The sequence below is a fragment of the Monodon monoceros genome, unplaced genomic scaffold (assembly GCF_005190385.1).
Source record: "Monodon monoceros isolate NGI ecotype Baffin Bay Population unplaced genomic scaffold, NGI_Narwhal_1 Super_Scaffold_4, whole genome shotgun sequence".
NCBI lineage: Eukaryota > Metazoa > Chordata > Mammalia > Artiodactyla > Monodontidae > Monodon > Monodon monoceros.
In genome coordinates, this window is record NW_021703781.1 from 26,694,652 (window position 1) to 26,710,690 (window position 16,039).

General features: G+C 42.6%; 1 protein-coding gene across 7 annotated transcripts in view; it reads right to left on the reverse strand.

Moving 5' to 3' along the window:
* Positions 1-16,039, reverse strand: part of KCNMA1 (potassium calcium-activated channel subfamily M alpha 1) — a 746,198-nt gene that overhangs the window by 94,832 nt on the left and 635,327 nt on the right. For all 7 annotated transcript variants that reach the window (XM_029200928.1, XM_029200929.1, XM_029200923.1 and 4 more), the window contains one exon: positions 1,257-1,350. In XM_029200928.1, the coding sequence (XP_029056761.1) occupies positions 1,257-1,350 (94 nt within the window). The remainder of the gene's footprint in view (positions 1-1,256; positions 1,351-16,039) is intronic.

The following is a 16,039-nucleotide window of genomic DNA, read 5'->3' on the forward strand; positions in this document are numbered from 1 at the left end:
CCAAGCAAGGCTGAGTGAAGGGAAGCCAGAGAACTGTTGAGGAAACATTGAACAGGAAGAGAGGATGGTGACGGAAAAGGACATGGGGCTGGGCGTGTCTTCTCCTGGGACCTGCGTCCTCAACCACATGAAGACGGACTGCCCTCTCTCCACCCTAGAAAGGTGGTCATGGGGAGCCAGGAAGATGCAAATGCTTGGAGAAGGGGAGGAAGGAGGAGGAGATCGCTGTGATTTTTTTAAATCAATAATCAAAGGGAAGAGGGCAGCCAATGGCAATGAAAAGAAGAAATTATCGTCAAGATGGCAGGTATTTCCATGGCAGGAACCATTTGGGGGAAAACAGTGCAAATCTGAAATCACTCCTGTTTCATTGAGGTGCTGGAGAGCTAGGATGATGGGGGAAAGAAGCACTGGGATTGGCAGATGAATTGAAGACAGAAAAAGGAAGATGAAGAGTCCAAGGAGAGGATCCAACGGAATTCTACTGAAAATTGACTTCACTTGCCATTTCCTAGAGGAAGCTGCAGTCAAGATAGAAAGAAGAGAAGGAAGGAAGGGTGGAAGGAAGGGAGGCAGGGAGGGAGGGAGGGAGGAGAGAAAGAGAAAGAGAGAGAAAAAGAGTGCACACAAGCTCTATTTCATAATTAATATTGCTTTTAGCCTGAGCAGAACTGGATTACTTTTGAACTTTGCTTTGGCAAGTCCACAGATTATTAGACTTTTTTATCAGTCAAAATCAATTAACAGAAATTTGATTTCAATCGACAGGATAAAGAGAAGGTAATCTTCAGGTTCATTTTTGATTGTGATGATACATCTCACATATGGCCTTAAGTACAGAAAGCAGTCCTCGGAGGGACTCCAGCAGAAAGAGACTTGCTGGAGGCAAACTAACCACACGGGTTCCTCTGATTGGTTGCCGCTGTCATTAGTGCCACTGCTGTTTAAGAACTACACATAGACAGGACTTGGTGACAGCTCAGACTTTAAAGCCTATGTATTTTTCAAACAGCTTTTCAAACTGTTTTTCATGACAGAATTTTTTCAGCTCTATCATTAACTGCTGACAAGCTGACAGAATAAATACTTCAGCCTTTAAGAAGCCATCTAACGATCTCGTCCCCTCCTCCGCCGCGAGCCTGCCGGGGAGGGGAGCCTCTGGGCCTGGCAGGGTGGGGAGGGGGCAAGGACAGGAGAAGGAGCGAGAGGGGGACCCACCGGTGGACCCACCGCGTGGCCCGGGCCCCTATCCTTACCTCATCAGCTTGGGCGAGGAGCTGGGTGAGTTCCGCATGCCTCCGTTGCGCTGCTTTTTTTTGGGTGACAGTGTTGACGGCTGCTCATCTTCAACTGGAAATACAGGCAGCTCATGAGATTATGAACAGCTTGAGGGCAGACTGTGCAATACAGGCAAGATATCAAAGGACACACACTCACGGCTCAGTCACTCACTAGGAATTCATGGCCATCTCTTAGGACCCAATGACAAAGACCAATGCGTTAGTCAAAGAGGCCGGCTTAGAAAAGGTGAGAGCATCACCTCTTGACACTCCAGCGTTTGAACATGCAATTTAAACAGACTAAAACAGCGTGAAAACACCCTGCCATTAGAGAAAAGAAATGATAATCTATCTGTACACCAATACATGTCTGTGTGTGTGTGTGTGTGTGTGTATATATATATATATATATATATATGTATATGTATATATATATATAGGAACACTGCATCATTCTGCTTAGAATTTCTTTTTGGTTACTCTGTTTTGCTGGGTAGCCAAATAGGTTTTCTTGTAACCAAAATCAGAAGCAGCAGCATAAGAGCTGCCAGCTGGTTGCTTCTGCAAAATGGACCAATGTAACCAGGTCCTAATTCCTACATGCCAGAGGAAAGAGCCTTGGGAAGGAGGCAGGGATTTGAGGCCTTAGCAACCAATGTTTCAGTCCGTCAGGACTGGGAACATTGGTATGTTCTGGTTCAAGAACCCCAGCCCAACTCAGCTCTCGTCCCTCCACCTCCCAAGAGGGAGGGCCTGTGTGCATGGGATCCTTTCTTAATTCATTAAGATGGGAGGAAGGGGCTGCAAGGGTGCAGAACCAGGCCGGAGAAGAGCGCCCAAATGAAGGAGGAGGTTGCCGCTGAATGCTATCTCTGAGGAGGGGCAGGGAAGGCGGGCAGCAGAGGGGACTGGAAACCACAGGCTGTTTTCCAAATGTCTAAACCACAGAGATCACTAAGTGATCCAAAGTTCTGCTCACAAACAACACAGCACACTCTACTGCTTTCGCCCAAAGACACCCACTAATAAGCTTTGGAGACGTATTAGCCTGTATCACGTTTCTTTTTAAGAGAGCTGCTTGATAATTAGCAGATTGCGTATCCAGCCTGTCACCCAAGGGCACCGGCAGCAAAATCCTAGTCTGCCTCTCCCCACGCCCCACAATACAGGCTAAAGCTGTAATGTCAAGAAGGAAAAATAGGATCCTCGGACTCTGATTGTTGACTGCAACACAGACTGGGAGGAAGCACCCCTGAAACTCGAAATAACACACAGTTACCTTAAAGCTAAGAAAAGAAATATTAGCAGCGACAACATCAAAAGAAGCTTGATATATGTTAAAGGTGTACAAGGCTTAGGTGGGGGGAGGAAATGCCATCTCAGCTACTTGATATTATCCAGGAAGACCCATATCAGAACATGCATGATATGGTACTTCCCGGAAAACCCTAAATAACATTTAGTGTGTTATGATACATGGTCCCAAAGAGATAATAATAATCCAACTACCCTCCAAACCTGTTTCAAGGTATCACTCTTGGTACACTCCTTTATTCTACTGTCAGTCTGGGGTTGTCTAACTTCTGGCTGACACAGGGAAAGGAAACAAGAATGTGGCTGGAGATGAGAGCATGATCAGAAGAAATGAAGGCAAAAAGCCACCTGCAAATGCCCACAGCCCTTACTTGCTACCACCTGCTCCCCGCCCCCCCGCCCCCGGTCCTGCCCCCCAGAGGGCCAGGCTCAGGCTGCAACCATATCCGTCACTTAGGGCTCCAGGCAGGAACTATGTGGCCGGGAGGATATCACATCTTATCAGAAACGAGTATCCACAGCAAATCACATAGAGACTAAATAGCACTTAAAAGATTAAAGGAAATAAATACAAGCCACATAAATGGTATTGAAAAAAATCACTTAGAGGTGATATGCATCTCTCAGCAAGCAAACAGGCACTCTGAGCTTGACCTGCATTCATCTTCCTTTCATAGGATAGGGGGCCAGGCATCCCAGGCAATAATGGGGTAGAAAGGCAGTGAGATTGAGAGAGAGAGAGAGAGAGAGAGAGAGAGAGAGAGAGAGAGAGAGAGAGAGAGAGTGTGTGTGTGTGTGTAAGTGTACTTTTGCACTGTCCCCACCTTAGGATGGGGTAGAAGTCTTGCATTGACTACCCCCATAATACAAGGTCATCTTTTAATATGGACCACCTGCAATGGTTGCACTGTGTTCAGGATGACCTAGATTCGTTGAGTAGCATGATGTACTAAATAACACGTGTGCATGTGAATTCATCTAGTAGGCGGTGGAAATTCTTTTCTTCTCTATCACACAAGCCTTCTTGTGTGATATCCAAAAAGGTCTTTTAGCTAACCTAGTCTATGTGGCTAGCTTTACTCAAGGCCACCAGACGTTGCCACGGTTTTGTCTAATTATACAATGAGTCTACAGTCATTAAGAAGTCGCACTCACTGGCATTTCTGCTAGATTCTTTTTCTTACCTTTTCTTTTCCCATTTGCACTGGGCCAACAATATATAACCCTCTCTGGTTAAGTGCCCATTAACCTTGCGCCTTGTCACTGTCTGTTTACTTGCAGTGATCTTCAGATGGAAGACTTGCAAGTTAATACCTGTTCACCAGCTCCAGGGAAACACCTTGTTCTGGTGCTTAAAGTCAGGTCTCCTTCTATGCAAGGAAACGATTTATTTTCATCGCAACTCAGAAAGATCATCCATCATAATCATACTGCATTTAAACTGGGATTTGTTCTCTTACATGAAACGCATGTTCAAAGGTTTCCTCCTGCACTCATGGCCTGGAAATGCAGATCTTCTCCCTGAAGAGATGGGGGGAAATGTCTCCAGCTTAAATATATGAACGTTGTGTAATGGAGACCATTACATACGGCTTAGATCCCACAAGAGGAGCAGTGATAACTTCTGTCTCCTGAGTAGGATATAAACCATATTTAATTATTATCCTTTTATATGGATTCTATCAATTTCTACATATTTAAAGAAAGCAGATTGAGGAAAACTTTTAGTTAAGCTATAAAATATAATTTTCATTTCATGGCTTCTGTGACTACATGAGAGGAACAAAAATGGAATTAAAAGGGAGACTTAAATTTACTTCCACGAAAGGTAAGTACTGAAGGAATGGGCCGCTACCTCATGCCAATGCACGTTTCCAGGTTCATAGTTAGCCTGGTTTCTGGCTAATTACACTACACTCCTGTCTCCAGCGTGTCCACTAGAGTCGTCCTGCTGTGGTAGCCGTAGGAAGATTAGATCTTTTAAAGGAACCTGACTCACCAGCTTCTTTAAAACACAAACAAGTTCAGGAATCCAATGTGGAATTTTTATAGGAGCTGAACTCCATCCAATCTCAGAATACTAATAAAATTCAAGGGCTTGTTTTTGCACATCCCTAAGTATAACACTTAATGTGCTGTTGTAACTTCCCAGTGCTCGCTTGTCTAATAGGCAACCAAATCTAACAGTTTTACAGTTTGGGAAGACTCAGTGCTAGAAAAATGTCAGGCAAGTCTAATGAGCTTTCAGATCCCTTGGTTTGCGCTGGAGTTTAATTTAAAGTTACAATGATGTTTTAACATGTTTGCTTATACTTGACTAAAGAGGATTCATTATTTCAATGACATAACCTCCAGACGATGTTCTGGGAATTGATTTAAGATGTGGTGGTAATTCCAACAGCCTAATGCAGAGCTGAACATCTGGAACAACATTTTACTCAACTTTTCATCAGCATTCTGTTTTTAAGCAAAAGCAAGGCAACATCTTCTAGAAACACTGACCAGAACTCTGGGCTCACTTCAAGATGATCATATACTTTACTGGATTTTTTTAAAAAGAGAAATCCCTCTCTTGATTGGCCGAGCTAGCTTGCAAACACTGTGTCAAGGTTCACCAATGCCTCTTTGTGGGTACTTCGAGTAAAATGGGGCAACAATTCCAACTTTCCTAAGTAGTCCAGTGCTAACCCATGATGGACCCAATGCTCAGCTCCAGCCTGGGGGCACACTCCTCTTTCCCTGTTTCCTCAACAGGGTTTAGGGGGATGATGCCCTTTGAGACTTAAAGATGAGTTTGTTGGCTGCAGTTAAAAAATAGTTCAAAGCGAATAAACTAACTCGGAAACGTAATAAAAGGCAAACAACCCACAAACATGAATCAACTGGCTATATCTCCGTTACGTTATTAATCACCACATCTGGAGAAGCCCACATCTGTACACACTTAGCAGATCATTAGTAACGTCATATTCACACTGGAACCACTCAGAGTAAGAGGCATGCAAAGTGGCTTGAACGCAAATGCATCTAGCTAACAGGGCTTCCGACTGAAGTCTCGTGCAAGCTGCTAGTTTGGGGTTAGGGTAGTTTTAATGATTATTTATCGTTTTCTATGGGTTTTCTCTTTGGTATTTTGCTGCCCAACAAGCTAAACGCATGCTGAAATCCACAGTAGTACATCTTTCTTCTCCCACTGAGCTCAGCATGTTAAAGTAGAACATGGAGGGGTGCAGTTATTAAAAATTGGGATGGATTCCAAAACTCCTTCACCTGGCTCGGTCACAAGCCGAGAACTGTGAGTTGTGTTCTTGAACTCAAATGGGTCTTTGGGATAGCGTGATCTAGCTCCAACCTTGACTGCCAAACAATAACAAGAAAAGGAAACCGAAATTAATCCTTGGTGAAATTTGTCACTAGAAAAGTTCCAAACCCGTTTTAACATTGACTAGAACTACAGTCTTAAATTAAAATGGAAGTTTCCTCCCTCACAGCTGAATTGCAGGGTTTTTCTTTTCTTTTCCCCCGATGACTTCTTGAAATTCTTTTTGCTGTGCTATGTCATCGACATCAGATGGGATAATACGTCACAGACAATCCTGTGTGTGTTATCATTTCCTCAAACATACAGGGTTCCCTTCTCCCCTACGACAGACACAGAAAACTCAGTTTTGCAGGAATACCAGACCCCTTATTCTCCTGAAACGTGCTAAAAATGCATCCTACTGAATAATCATTATAGTCCAACTCATCAACCCTCAATGTGAAACTCTCGCTTTCATCTCAAACCGCCGGCTTGGTCAGCCCCCTTGGCTGTGATATCACCCGCCTAACTTGCATTAAATGCCAGGGGGTTGCCACTCCTAGGAAAGGGAGATGTGTAGCATCTCCTTGTATCATGAGTGACATCAGTGAAAACTGGGCGTGTGTTTTCAGCCTCGAAGGATGTGAATGTTGTTTTACTGAAAATGGCAACTTATGAAATCGTTGGACTAGAGATTGAACAGTGTGCTTCCTGTTCCCTGTGGGTTTATCAAACTTCTCATCCCCCCGAGAAAAATCATGTAAGTCACCGTACTACAGTCATTTTGCAATAAAGTAATTCACAATGGACAAAACTTCCAAGCTGAGCCAACCTCTCTCTAGTACAACTGCTTAAGACTTTCGCCAGGAAATCTGGGCTAGTTAACTCCGAGGTCTTACAATGTGGCCAGGAAAGAGCGATGCCTGGGTTGCAGCACAGAATGGCACCCTCTTTACAGAGGGATGTTTCCTGTCTTACAATCATAGACTACCAGAATCCTGGCTGTCTGTCACTCAAACCAGACCGGTGGTGAGAGGGTATGCATATTTCCATAAGCAATGAAGGCAAAACAACAATAACAAGAATAACAAATGCCAGATAAATAACCCATAATGTGAGTTTGGTCCTATAACTGCTGTAAAGGAGCACTTGCCCATTGTTTTAGCACGAATCTCCCAGTGGGGAATGCCATGGGCCCATCAGTGAGGTTGTGCAGCTAAGATAAGGGTACGACAGGCATCGCAGCCAAGTTCTACGCCTACAGGGTCAGTGGGCAGCTGGAGATCAGAACACGGGGAAGTTAAAGTGGGTATATCCTCTGAATTAGAGATTCAGGTTCTGACAACCTTGGGACAACATATATCACCAAGAAGTCTGGTGAAGACTTTGAGGTATTATTTAAAAAAAAAAACCAAAAAAAAAAAAAAAAAAAAAAAGCTTACTTGTTTTGAAAGATCACGGTGAATATTAATACACAGATAATTAAAAAATGAAGGATGCTCCCTATCAAAAGCAATGCCAACAATAATAATAATATCACCAATACAATATATATAACTCTCTATAATGGAACCATCACTTTACCATATACATTATCAGGCAGGGTAATTTCACAACTTCTAGCTGAGAAACAGCAAATGCATTTATCTGGAAAACCTAGAGGACGTAGGCAGGAAACAACAACGACCTGTTATTATGTAAAATGAGGATGGAAAGAATCTCCAAGCTGCCTGAGCCCAGGCACGGAGCAGCACGGTAAGGTAGGCTGAGGGGGCAGGGAAGGGGAGGCTTGTTGGAAGCTTTTCATTTCTGGCTTTTGTGGAGCTAACAGGAGAATGGAGGGGGGAGACTTTAAGGAACAATAGGTTATGCAGAAGTTAATCACAGGGTATATTTCTGGCTCTATTCACTGCCTAGGAAACCTGAATTGTGTACGTTTGAGTCCATCAACACAGAGTAATGAGAGAATTCAGCTCCTACATGGGAGAGAGAAGAAATATTCTACAAATATATTAACAGAATCCACATGACCTGGATTGCAATATTCTCTACAGAAATACTGTGGCCTAACAGATCTTCGAGAATCTAATTTGGTGGATTAGATGTACCTGCTGTACTCACACACCCCATCCCAAACCATAGCCTCATGTTCTATATGTATCGTGGTTAGAGTCGAAATCCCCGGTATCTGGAATCCTAGCTAAAATATCTTTACTAAAAACTTGAGCTGTCCTTATAACCTGCCCAATGCTCTTGCCCTGCCAGCATGTGGTAGAAAAGTCCTTTTGAAGATCTGGTTGCCTTTGGTTCTTTTCTTTCTTCTTTTCTTAGAATAGACTGTCTCCATCACCTCAAGGGCAAAGAAGAGTCTCAAGCAAAGATCACTCGCTATTAGCTTCTCAGAGATGAGACACAGAAAAGAACAAGGGAAATCTAAAAGCGAATACACAATGGAAATGAGAAATGCAAGAATTTCTTTGAATTATCGCTATGGAGTTTGGAGACTGGGAAGGTAGTAGAAGAAAACTTTTACTTTGAATCAAACAGAAAAAAATTGTACAAGAGTTCAACCCAAACAGCCTCTTCTCAACTTTCCTTTCCTTCTCTCCTTCTGCCCTACTCCCAACACCAAAAAGATGGTAAAGACTTTGAGGCCAAAAAGCATACCTGACTCCTTCTTGTAGCCCTGACACATGCAGTACATGTTTGTAGGGCTGAGTTGCAGAATAGGGATGAAATCTGCCAAGTTCCTGGCACCAACAGCTGCCTTCTTTCTTTTTATATTTCTCAAGTTCCGGGATCAGCAAACTGTACTCTGGAACATATCTCTGTAAAGCTTATGAGCTAAAAATAGTTTTTACATTTTTAAATGGTTAGGGGGAAAAATCTAAGATGAATAATATTTCGTAACACATTGAAATGATATGAAATTCAAATTGCAGTGGCTCTAAAGAAAGTTTCTCATAACGTGGCCACAGTCATTTGTTTACCTGGCATCTGTGGCTGCTTCCACTCTACAACACAGAGTCGAATAATTGCGATTGCGACTGTGAAGCCCACCAAGTGTAACATATTTACTAGCTGGTCCTCGACAGCCAAGGCTTGCTGATGTATGTATCAGCAAACCTTGGCTACCTCACGTATCTTCTCACGTTTGTCCTAGCTTTCCAGTTTTCAAAAAGGACAATGCTCTCCCCAGTCTGCCGAGACAGCCAGACAATAAAAGCAACACACACGGAACTCACTTCAAGTGCACAGCTGTGGGGAATTCGGGAGGGATGGAGGTAGTTCAGAGACTTGAACGTCCTTCCCACCCAACCTGCTATTTGTCCTGCAGAACCCCTTGTACTGGGGGAGACCAGTCAGGTGAGTTTCCCGTTTTCCAATGCAAGCTAAGTTAGATTCATCCACTGTGCACTTCGATAATGAAGGCAAACCACATCCACCATGGGCAATTCCTTGGAGCTGTCAGTGTGTACTCCAAGTCCACCCAGCAAGAGCCCATCCAAGACAAAAGATGAAACATTAGACTAGATCTGCTGAAAATATACAGTGTCAACCTTTCCCCAGTTAGCTCAGAGCGATATATAGATGATTATTTCAACCGTCAGCTGCCGCATAGATTTAAAGCCCTGTACGATAACTCCTGGATTCATCTGCCCCTTGTCAAACTTGCACAGCTTTACTTGGAGGATACATGGTGTGGCAGTTTCACTGTGAATCCAGAATGATCCAGACGGCTGCTGTCTTTTTGTTAACAGGAAGCCAAAATGATGAGTTTGTAATGCATTTCTTATCAAAGGTAGTTTCAGAAAAGAAAATGTGCCCCATCAGTTTGGCTAGAATTTCACATAGACTAGATTATGGGCTCAATCAGAACATCTCTGAGATTTTCTTGAGGAAATAGATAATTCTGCATCCATCCCATGGAAATCACTTTATGCCAATGAATGGTGTATTTATGAATTTATAATTATCCTTAATTTTTCCCCTTCCCGCAGTATACTTAATGAAAATCATCAGCTAGAGCCTACAAAGCAATGGTTCTTAATAGATACAAGCATGCTAATATATTTTTTAAAGTTAAGGCTGATCTTTTTGAGCTGTGAGTCTAAAATGATCATTGTGAATAAAGGGATTGTAATTTTCAACTCATATTTTAACAAAGACAAAATGGACTGTAATGAAATTTATGGAGCCTGTAAAGGAACTCTCTAATATAGTTTATTATCAAATAGATTTGGATTTACTGTAGGACAAATTGGGTCCCTCTGAAATGTATCAAGAGAAAATGCCTGTAAGGTACTGAACACTGTTCCTGGTACACATCAAGTGCTCACATAGATGGCAGAGGTGCCATTTGTTATTCTAACCCCTACTGACTTGTGAAATGCCGTGCTTAAATGCCAGCATTAAAATCGCTATTTATCCTGTCTTTATTTTAAATTCTGACATTATATGCATCATGGATATTTTTTGCATTTTGATTTTTTAAAAAACTACTGCATTGAACTATTATTTTTCTTGATGACTGAGGTTTCTGGTGCCCCTTAAATCTGGTGCCCAAAGCAAGTGCCTCGTTCTTCCCACTCTGGTCCCAGCCCTGCCCTGTCCATCTCTCAAGGGTGTTCTAGGTGCTGGTTCTGCCACCCTGCCTGTCATTACAGAGAAGTTACCGTAGTTTGTCTCTGCACGTGTGTCTATATGCTCCCTTGCTCCAAACTGGACAAGGCAAATATAAAACATGAATTATTCTTTTGATCACTTCATGCTGTGTGCATGAGATTTTTCAGGAAAATCCTTGCAAGAAAGGCTTCCTGGTAGATTTACAAATTGTTAGACAGCCGAAGGAGTGGAGAAAAGATCATGCTGCCTCAGGAATCTGAGATTTGCCACCAGCCCAGGGTGAGAAACAGAAGAGAGAGAAAGGGTCAGGTCTCTCCCGGACTTAATTTCACAGCTCACATCAAATTCTCCTGCTGAACACAATTTTGATTTACATTTCCACTTTGGGGTAAAAGTTTTTATTTGCTTATATGTGTTGACTGAATTGTTACCTTTCTTCTCTTTTTGTTTTTCCTCCCCCTAAACAGCTTCAAATAAACATGACTGGCAGAAGATGTCAATCATATTTTCATTTCCATTTTCACTTTGCTGTTTACGTTTTTAGAATTAATGCTTGCCCCAATGATTCTATTTGAAGATCAGCCTAGAATCTAATTGTGTGTATGTGAAATTGTTTTCTAAACCATAAGACACTATACAGATAAGGACCATTATTGTTATTAATATCATTATTATTATCGGCTCATCCATAAACACCCTATCTGCCATTGAGCCAGTTTTGTGAAGAACCCCCTAGCATTCTACTATGTATTCCAGACGGTTGCACTGATACTTTCTCTGAAACTCAGATAAAGGTAAAATGCATGGGTTTTTAGTGCAACCCAGGTGCACTGCATGGCCCGATGAAGAATGTCCTGTCAGAACACTTTAGAAATACTGTATGCTTTTAACCTTGGGAGGTAAGGACCCGTCTGGATTATGATTTTACACTAAACACAGCATTTAGTATATTTCTTAAGGGCACAGTCACCTTCTAAAGATGTTCTCAAACTATAAAATCATTATCTGTATTCTACTATAATTTATCTTCGGACATAGTCTCTGCAACATTTAAAAATGCTAGTGCACGGTGGGCCCTTGCTGGTCAACAGAGTTAGAGAACATGGTATGGAATGCAGAAGCAGGGCTGGACAAGGTTTAGGGGTGAGCAGACCTCACCCTCTTTGGGTTCAAGGCTCTACTAACATGCAGGCCCAGAAGCACCCAGGTCTGCTGACTTCTAATCCAGATCATTTGCTGTGAGAATTCTGCCCGTGAGGATAGCATGAAGATATGGGCTTCTAGAGTCAGGGCAACCGTCCAAGTCCTAGCTCCAACCCTCATTAGAGCTCTGATCTCAGACAAGTTACTCAACACCGTAATGTCACAAGATCCCTGCTGGACAGATGAGGACACCAAGATTTGGAGATGCTGTGGGAAAAATGAGATAACCAGTGGCCACACGCTGTCAGTCTGAGGACAAATACTGTCTTGATGTGCTCTGCTTGACACCACCCTGCCACTGCTCCATCGGATCTTATATGCAGGACAATCTTTGAGTCTCAAGAGTATCCATAAAAATCTGGGTTTCTCACTCCTGTCTTAAAATCTTGCAGAAGACTAGTCTCGCATTCCAGGAAGGGAACTGTCTCAGGGGACATGAGCTCACCAGCTGCTCAAATATCCCCAGGCTGCCTCCTGGACCCCCCAGTCATACGGCAGGTACCCCATGGTAGCATCTCCGGCTCTGACTCCAATGGCACTCAAGTTTGCTACCCCTGAGATAAGGATTGTAAGGCTGGAAGATCCCTCCACATACGTCAACTCATACTGAGCTGCAGTGAGGGTAGCGGTTAAGCAAACCCAGGCCTTGAAACCTGTGGGCTGTTAGGTCTGAACATGGGTATTTGGTAAATTGCCTAAGTTCATTTTTCTCACCTGTAAGATGGGAATAATCAGAGTACTTTCCCCAGAGGGTTGTTGTGAGGATAGAGTGAAAAAAGTGAAAAAAAGAGAATAGATTGAAAAGTGCTTAGAAGACTTCCTGGCAGGCTCTTGATAAAAGTTACCCATCATTATCTTGGCTTTGAGAAATCAAAGCAATTAGAGCTCTCTGTCATTGGATCCTTCTCCACAGTGCCAACCTGCTTTCTTTTGACTTTGTTCTACTCAAACGGGTGCACAATCTCTCCTCTGCCCCAAGCAACTGACCCGGTATCCAGGCGCTAGAATGGGGTGAGATTCACCACCCCCATCCCCGTTCTCTGCATCCTGTTTGATGGTCACCTTTGTCCCATGTTGCATATGGTCCCAAGGAACTGCTCGGGTCAAAATAATTAGGCTATGCTAAGTGTCATAAAAACAAGAAAAGCCAGAAAATGTTTAAATGGGCCCCAAATGAAGAAGGCTGGGACCGTTCAGAGCAATAACAAATGAAAGTCAGACGGAAATGTGGAGAAACCCCACTGTTTCCTCTAAATTACAGGAAATTCATGCTGCCTGCTTGTGAGGGGCTTTTTCCCTTCCGTTTCTGGTGGGAGGTCATAGGGTTGGGGCACATACTTGGGAGGTGATGGGAGGGGCAGGGGGATGATGGGATAGAGGGGTAGCAACTCCTCCATTCCTTCCCACCAGATCTTCCTTTTTCCTCCCTACTCTATCCACCCATCAAGAGACAGGTTAGCCTGCTTCCTCCGGGAAGCCTTCCCAGGTGACTGTAACAAGGTGGAATCCCTCCTTTCTTTAAAGTGCCTGGGCACTTCTCATCTCACACCCCTCTGACATCTCATTTTTTTTGCATTATAACTTGTTTTCCATTTCCACACGTCCTCCCCAACTAGACTTATAAGTTCCTTTACGTGGTCTCCCCACTTCTGAATCTCTCAATAGTGCTGAGCCCTTAGTAAAGTTCCTAAGAAATAGTTCCTAGCTGCCAGAGGTGGCATTGCAGAGGGAAAAAGCACAGCCTAGTAGTGAGGAGCTCTAGGGTCTAGTCCTGGCTTAGATCAAATGTGTGGCCTTGGCAAGACTCTTCCCATTCTGGAGGATTGGCATTAATTAAGCATAGGAGTTTTTCAGCTCTGCTCTGTAATGGTTCTGGGCTTAATGCTCTCTTCTGTTACTTGACAGATATCATAGGAACCAGCCACGGACTGAAGGCCTCAAAACCCTACAGCCACAAATAATTACCCAGAACTTCCTACCACCCTCAACCCCAAAGCACTACCGAATAGGAAAAGCAGGATTCCTGGTCCAAGGAAAGTGTGGTCCAGCTCAGTGGTTCTCAACTCTGCCTTTCTATAAAATGGACTGGAGAACTCTACAGAACACCAGACCAATTCAACACAAATCCTGAGGGGCTAGGGGCTGGGCATTGCTTTTTCTTTTTTTTCAAAAATCTTTTTAAAGATGCACAATAAAAGAGAACCACAAGTCTAGCTGGAGAAATGAGACAACTGCATTAAAGATGCGTGTATATCTATATAAAATTCACAAGTTATATGAAATAACAGTATGAAAAGTGTTGCATGATAATGTCAGGTGAGGGCTAAATGAAATGTTGTACATAATAAGTGCTAGTAGGCCTGGGTGGTTAGGGAAAATAAGACTGGAAACAAGAGTTGGATGGAGAGAGATGTCAGCCTTATTCACCTGCGTATCCCCAGAACCAAACATAGGGCCTGGTGCGCTGGGGCCCTTAAGCCATGATGCCGGAAAAACTGGGGGGGGGGGCAGCGAAGGGTGGGAAGGGCATGCTAGGAGGAGGGGGCAGCTGGAGCAAAGGCAAGGAGGTGGGGAGGCACTAAGCTCAGGAACTATAAGGAAAGCAGTTTGGCTGGAGCAGGAAGGCTTATTTGAGGGCACAGTTGGGGGATATAGGGGACAGATATTATAAAGCTTTAAATTCCAGATGGCAGAATTTGGATAATTCTTGGTAATAATCTGAATCCTCTGAAAGTTATTTTTCCTTCGATTTCAGTACTCAGATTCAGAGAGGATAGTGGGTGGTTTGCATCTTGGAAAAGTCTATCAGAAATCCCCCTAACTCAGCCCACTTCCTTTCCAGCCACTTCAGTTATAAGGGTCGAAGATAAGATGCACACATATGTGCATGGTACTAATAAGCAGGAGGATGCTGGCAAGGGTCCAGTTCCATTGGAGGTCTCGATTTTATTCTAGAGAGTATATTTGGCAGGAAAATAAAGTTATTTAATGCCTGGGAAAGGGGTCTGTGAAACTCACAAGGCTGCTTCTTCATAGCCCAGCCAGGTAAATCCAACCTTTACACTGGGATGGTTATTTCCTGCCTTCAACTACTCACGTTGATCTCATTCCCTATAAAGAGAACTGGAAGGGAAGCTGTCAGCGTTTGGCTTTAACAAGAAAACTGATTGCAGTCAATACTTCAAAAGACATTTTCAACAAAACCAGTGCTTCCAAGTGGATTCACCGAGAAGGAATGTTCCCCCCCCTCCAATCCTCTACTCCTTGATTTCACCTAACCAATAACACTTCAGGATTTTCTCTGTGAAAAGCATATAAATGAATAAAATAAGAACGTACATGATGTCATCTGGATCCTTAACCTACACCCCTTAGCCCAGTATGCCTAGAAAAAGTTTTAAAGAAAAACTCAAAAGAGAAAATTCCTATTGGATACCCAAAATCAATGGTTTGGAACTTTTAACTTACAAAAAGAGTAAAATATTTGCATCCAAATTTCTTTATAGGTAGCATTTAACAATTAAGAAAGTAAACAAATATAGGAGTCATCCTAGAATGTATTTTAATTCTCCCCTTTCATAACCTCAGTAAATCCACTGTCTCCTAAACAGGCCATGTTTATAACCAAACACCCTGTATAAAAGCAGTACTGTAGGTTAAAGGGAAAAAAAAAAAAAACGACTTAGTAAAAAGATGTAGTTGTGTCTTTAAAGAAATTTAAAAGATTGAAGAATAACCTGTGCGTGGATGAAAAAATAAATAAATAAAAGTAAGTTTTGCTTGTATATTTGTTTTTTTTTCACTCATTGTTGCCCAAATTGACAAGTTGATCAGTCTTTGTGTGGACAACCTTATCGAAAAAGGAAAAAACAAAACAAAACCAAAAACCTCTGATCCTGTTTGTCAGAAATTTAGTTCTGGCCTAAGGAGAAAAGCAACCTTCTTTGGTTAACTTGGATTCTAAAGTAATTCTTGATGAAAGAGCATTACATTAAAATTATTTTTATATAGCACACTAATCCAGTACCAAAGCCCCCTTTGTAAAAATGTCCCTCCTTATACTGGTATGGAACGAAGCCTAGGGAATTAATTTGTATAAATAAACAGTAGTTAAAAATGCGACTTGTCACATAACAATGATCAGATGGCAGAGGTAATCCAGTCTTAGGGGTGAGAATCTGGTATTGTGTAGTTACCTTTTAAAAACAGTAACATTTATTTAACTAGGACTTGTTCCAAATGAGCATTAAATCAAGCAAGTTGAATTTAAGGAAATCTTAGCAATTAAAAGGTGTTGTCTTATTGGAGAACTATC